General features: G+C 37.1%; 1 protein-coding gene across 2 annotated transcripts; it reads left to right on the top strand.

The window, feature by feature from the left end:
* The first annotated feature begins 602 nt into the window (after positions 1 to 602).
* Positions 603 to 2,974, top strand: LOC143364110 (ankyrin repeat domain-containing protein 49-like). 2 transcript variants are annotated; one of them, XM_076804611.1, is made up of 4 exons: positions 603 to 860; positions 1,048 to 1,208; positions 1,287 to 1,623; positions 1,956 to 2,356. In XM_076804611.1, the coding sequence occupies exons 1-3, from the start codon at positions 713 to 715 to the stop codon at positions 1,620 to 1,622; spliced, it is 645 nt and encodes a 214-aa protein (XP_076660726.1). In that variant the 5' UTR covers positions 603 to 712; the 3' UTR covers position 1,623; positions 1,956 to 2,356. The 2 variants fall into 2 exon arrangements, with proteins under 2 accessions (XP_076660726.1, XP_076660728.1); XM_076804613.1 differs by lacking the exon at positions 1,956 to 2,356 and adding an exon at positions 2,825 to 2,974 and having other exon boundaries at positions 646 to 860.
* Positions 2,975 to 6,417: the final 3,443 nt, after the last annotated feature.

The following is a 6,417-nucleotide window of genomic DNA, read 5'->3' as shown; positions in this document are numbered from 1 at the left end:
TTGGTGTCATTTGAAATAGAAAAACAAGGTGAATACGATGGTAAAAGTTTGATAAAAAAATTACAGAATTAGAAAAATTATTACCTTTTGCCTTGCCTTTGCTGCACCGTAGAGCCTGTTTACCGCTTGACTAAATGCTTCCAAGGGAATCAGTGGTGCAGATAAAATTTAGACAGTTACTGGCGAGGGTCATTTAGACGAAATCTGTGGTTCTCGCCGAACGTTGCATTTGAATCGCACAGTGTACGCCGGAATCGTAAATGACCTTACACGTTGAATCAATTGACAGCCGTCGTAACTTAATATTCGCAAAACAATCGAGAATAAGAAGTATCTCTCGGGTCTCGTCCGAAACTACTAATTTCATAATTTGTCTTTCAAATACTTTCAATCGCATACGCGGCTCCTCCGATGCACGGAAACGACCGGCGTATTAGGGCTGTCGAGTCAACATGTGTATTCGAGCATTTAATTAAAATTCAAGTCTTTGGCCGCGAGCAGCACGTTAACAAATTGCCGATGCGTACTATTTATGATCATAAATCATTTTGGCGGGCGCTAATAGAAATCGCTAGGACTAATCCGGGGTAACCGCGACGAGGATGACAAATGGCAACAATCCTAAATACATACATATATATGTAGGAACAAAGAACCATGATAACACGACGTTCCTGGAACGGTTGTTTAATTTCGTACTTTACGAGTCAAAATGTGGTCGTCCGATGAAGAAACTGACAAGCCGATGAGTCTGGAACAAATTCGCGATAAAATTTTAAGCGAGCCTCGGAGCGAGCGTATGCAAGTTAGCGGATGGGAGGATGACGATGACGGAGTGGAAGTTGCGCGGAATGCGAGAGGTTAGGAACGAAAGTGACGTATTACTTCTAATTTGTCAAAATTATTAAAAAATGTAACATGTTTCTCCCTCTCTCTCTTTCTCACACTCTCCTGCTTCGGACAAAGTGATGCAGACAATTTTCATTTTGTATAAAGGTCGGCGGTCTAATTATGACATTCGTGCTTAGGATTGCTTCTTATTTTTAGAGGTCGACGAGAATGAAATTCTCCACGCAGCCGAGAAAGGCGATCTCGAGAAAATACGAACGTTAATACAGAAAAATCGGGAATTGTTAGAAAGCACGGATGACGACGGTTACACTCCGCTCCATAGAGCTTGCTATGGCAATCATGTGCAAGTTGTGGAGGTAGAGGTTCTTGTGTTTCTTTTGCACTTGTCAAAATCCATGTTAGTCTTTTAATGTTTTATGTTTTATTTGCTACAGTACCTGCTACAGGCTGGCGCGAAAATAGATTCTAAAACCATGGACGACTGGCAACCCCTGCATTCGGCTTGTTGTTGGAACAACGTCGAATGCGCCATGGTTTTAATTGCAAACGGAGCGGACATAAATGCCAAAAGCAAGGGGGATCAGACTCCTCTGCATTTGGTCTCGGCTAGCTCTCACAATTCTTGTTCGCTGCAGCTTCTTCTTCTGCACCCGGATATCAATCCCCGGTTGGTCAATTCGAGCGGTGACACTGCAGAGCAAATTGCTAGAAGGACAGGAAAGTACTATCCCATGTTCGAGATTGTCGAGGACTGCTTAAACGTAATCTGAAGTAAGTGCACCCAATTCTAATTTCATGTTTTACAAATTTACTTGGTATTCTTATATACAAACGTCGTGAATGTTATGAACATAAAAAATTTATGAATGTGTAACAGTTCGATGGAACTGTATATGTTCAGTGTACTATCGTTCCATTTATAAATACATTCATAACACAACATGTACCTAACTCCTTAGTAAGTGCATTACATGTTCTTCGATACAACAAAATATAAAAACGTCGATGCGAACGCGTTCCTAGAAATATATAACGAAAAATAGAATTTCAATGAACATATCGATAAAAATAATACTTTAACGTGACATTCGTTCGTTCTATAGGTGGAAACGCGATGGCAAATCGATTGGAAAAAAGCTTATTGGTAGAAATGAATGTTCGAGATGCTATATAAAATAAAAGTTCTTAAGCTACGTCGATGGATTCGAAAGGCATTTTGGTTTTGTTTTATTTACAAATTAGAGGGTCGTCAAGTTGACGAACTTCGGGGTACCGTTGCTCAGACGTTTCGAACCCTCCCATATCAAAACTGTCGAGTCCTCGGTGACCGCGTACAAATGATGCTGATCTAATGCCCACGCGATCGCGATCACCGCTCCACAGCCCTTGATACCATTCAGAATTTCCCGAACTAATCTCAAGTCCCAACTGCTCCACAATCTTATCACACCGTTGTCCAATCCTGTCGCTATTACGTTCACGGACGTTTTTAATTTTTCTTTATATAATCCTGTAGAATTTGACGAGAAAATTCTAAAAATCCAAGTTTCAATGGTGACGACCTTACCCGTCAAAAATACTTAAAATTGCTCAACTTTAAACTCGCGTAACTTTTGAACCAGTGAATTCCTAATATTAAAACTTGGATTTTTAGCATTTTCTCGCCAAAATCTATAGGATTATATGAAAAAAGTTAAAAATTTCTGGGTTGTCAGGGTGAAGTTAAGGCCAAATATACAGTGTGTTCCACGAACTCTGTCCATGTTTCAAATAAAAATTATAGGATTTAAAGCAATTAGTAATACAGCAATAGCAGTTTTTTGACAAGTGGGAGCGTAAAGGAGGTATCATTCCGTTTAAAATAACGAAGATATTTCAAGTGGAAAAGTTCGTGGGGCACACTGAAATATGAATTTTACGTAAAAGATCAATAAACTTTCTGACAATACACAATGTTTTTTACATTTTGCAGGATGTTTCTGTATAAAATAAGAAACAAAAAAAAATAGATCAAGATGAAGTATACCTACAAAATTACGAAAATACACAAACGAAGCTGGATGCTTCATTGAGTTACTAAGAAAAGAGTAATACAAATAAACATAAATGATCGAAAAGACAATAGGAGTGTAATGAACTCGATTAGACACAAGAAAAAAATAGTGACACATCGCTCGTATCTACCTTCATATGTTAGAGCAGAGTAATCGATCAGACCTTTTTCTTCGTTATGGGTAACTTTTATGATGTCCCTTTGAAATAACTGAAATTGTCATGCCAGGAAAGTTTCGCCAGATATATCATTACTATCGGTGGAATTTTAAAACAGTTTTCATAGATTGCACGGGACTAAAAAGTGTGGTCTGCAGACCGGGATTTTTTATTCGGTGTCAGTTGAAATTGAAGTAGCATGAGAACTGTGGAAAAAAATTCAAATGCACGATCGAGTGAAACGAAGGTGCTTTCGACATGATTTAATCATTGACGACAAGAGGGACGCATACACGGAGGAGAACGAAAGACGATCGAAGGCGAGAGGAACTCACGAAATCGATTTAATACCCATAATACACGTGCCGATTATCGATCGATATTTAATTGACTACACCGTACGCGTGTATGCAAGAAGAACGAAAGAAATACACAAAAAAAAAACTTGCCACTACAAACCACAGACCCTGCTCGTGAAACGAGATACGTCATTCGGAACATCGAAAATATCGATATTTCGAGTCAAAACAAAATTAATCAAACTGAACCAATTTTAGATTTCTTATATCAGACCTGTACGAATCGTAAAGATGCTTTTGCTGAAACATTCGTATGTTTTATTACTAAACTCCGGATCTTTATGCAACAAGAAAAAGTTCATGCATCAATTGCCAGACACAGGAGTTAAATATAAATATATATTTTTCGCTAGTAAGTTGAATGTAGTGTAAATACAAAATTCAATTTTAAAGTTGAAATATCTCTTAAATTAATCATTTTTCGACATACATAGGTTATTACTTTTTTTTTTATAGAGAAGGATGAGCTGCATCGATTAATGTATAGAAAAATATACGTTTCTATTTGAAAAAATGTAGGTGACCTTGAAATCTTCAAAACTCTTTCATCTACAGAAAATCTGTTATACCTGTATTGTAGTCCTCTTTATACTGAAAAACTTTAGTTAATAAAGCTTTTTCACATTTTCAAAAATAACAGACATATTCAAGTGCTAATTTTTACAGGACCACCCTGTATACTTCAAGATTTATTTTTTGATACTTTTCTGACTGAATTTTTGTCACTTCTCTTGAATACACTGCTGAAAATCATTAAGCGGTTTCAAATTGTCTACTATTTTTCACAATGTTGAGATGGGAAGATGACTAATCTAAAATTTGAATTGTTTTCAGGAAAAGTATTTCTTCACTACCTTGGCAGTATGAATCCTAGCGATTTCGTGTTGGAAAATGAAGCTCTTGTTGCATATGTATTCATCGATCATTTCTAAATGCTTTGTGCCATTTATTTTTCCAGCAATAAATTTTACGTCCATTTCCCCATAATAGCCAATACTGGACCAAATCATTACGCTGCCATCTTCCATCTAGCGATGGTGCCAAATTTGTTGCTTCTGTCTCAAAAACATGATAATAATAATTAAAAATATCAGGTTCGCCTAACAAGTTGTAAATTGAATATCTTCTCATTCGTAAACATGGCTCATTAGCATTTTTCTTCATAAATACATACTTTTCTGCACATTACTTTGTATTAATATTTACGTCAATAATGTTTACTTGTAATGTAATACTGTGCACAGTTTGTCGAGCCGTCATCTTGGAGTTTTAAAAACGTCCAGAACTCTTTTTTCCATGATTTCCTGGATCTTTCAATAAATCCGTTATAACTTTACGACTTCGGTTTGTGACGTTTGATATTTGTGCCACTGAATATTGTTCATTTTTTAGTTTCGATATGGTATGAAATATTTCACGAGCACTTGGTTTACTTTCAATTCCACGGTCTGTTTTTATCAATCTATTGTCTTTTTTAACAAATGTAAATCACAAAATGTTATTACACGCAATCGATACTTGTTATTCAGTAGCAGATGTACAACTGAGACGCGTAGATTTTGTGATTGTGCCATCATCATCTAGTTCCGTTTGCGTACTACAAAATTCATATTTACATTCGTAGAATTTTGTCGGAGTGCGTATTGTGGACAATATTAGTTATACATACAGGTATGCCTAAAACTAGTAAAGACATGAAAAGTGTATTTTTACTAGTTCTTAATGGAATACTTTAAACAATGTAAGATGCGCTATCTTTTTGCCCCTAAGTGTACACGCCGTTCACCAGAGAGTTTTGTAATAATGAAAAATATATTCGCCAAAATGTATCAGCGCATACACGTTCGTTTAGCTGAAACCCCTATTCTCACCTGCCTTTTGCAGCACAACCACCCTGAATCTTTTCGTGCCCTACCCGTGTTTCCCTCGACTATAACACGGCACTCCTATGAGCCCCCCGTTTCCCTTCTGTAGAGACCGAAGCCAGGTGATGACTCACCCCATAAGTCCACCAAAGGGAACCCGTTACACCTTCTATAGCGTTTTTGCGCGCGAGTGTGCGGCGATTTTTTCTCTCCTCGTCTACCGATTCTTCCGACGCATTCACGAACACGCGTCTTTGTGCGCTCGCGCGTGCACGTACCATCCCATCCCTGTTGAACAGTTTACCAATTCGCAAACGCGTGGCATGTGCACATTGGCAAGGATCGCCGCTTAGTTATGTATGTGTCAGTAGACTGCGAATGGTTATGCATTTGCATTTTTATAGACGAGCTCCAAGCTATTGAAATCAAATAGAATCTTACTTCATCTATTAAAATATTCAATACACCTATTCAGAGCTAATTAAGTTGCAAGTATTGTACATATCTTTTCAGTGGACATTAATATTGCATTAAAACTATACTGTTATCCATATTTAAATTGCATTAAAACTAATCGAACTAATACATCAATTTGCAATGTAATAAAATTAGCATTGGTCTGGTTAGTTTTTTTCCGAGCCAGCAGAGCGAGCAAGCAACTCTGACGACTCTCACATTCGATAATTTAACATTACACATCTCGTGTTGTGTTGTTTTTAATATATAGATTATGTTAATTATGTTATCTATACGTCTGTACAAGATGAATCGAATGTATACGTTCCTTAAAATCTCAGCTCATAATTTTATGTGGGTCATACCGCAGTATATCCCAATTTTCCTATCTGACAAACTGTACGCAGCTATTTATCCCATATCCGAAATATTTTGGAGTAATGTGGTCGTTATGCGTGCTCGTTGTTATACGAAGACTGCGGATCTGCAAAATAAGAACTTTCTATCCGAATTACGATAAAGTGGAGCGAAATTGAAACTTATTTTCTTTTTTAATATGCTCAATAGACTGAAAATAATACAGTCTCGTACAGTTTTTGTCATAAGCGCATAAAATCCGCAGTCTAGTTATACCAAAGGCAGCAACGAGATTGCAGAAGTTGGCGTCGGTAATG

Source organism: Halictus rubicundus, unplaced genomic scaffold (assembly GCF_050948215.1).
Source record: "Halictus rubicundus isolate RS-2024b unplaced genomic scaffold, iyHalRubi1_principal scaffold0271, whole genome shotgun sequence".
Lineage (NCBI taxonomy): Eukaryota > Metazoa > Arthropoda > Insecta > Hymenoptera > Halictidae > Halictus > Halictus rubicundus.
This window is presented reverse-complemented; position numbering and strand designations above follow the sequence as displayed.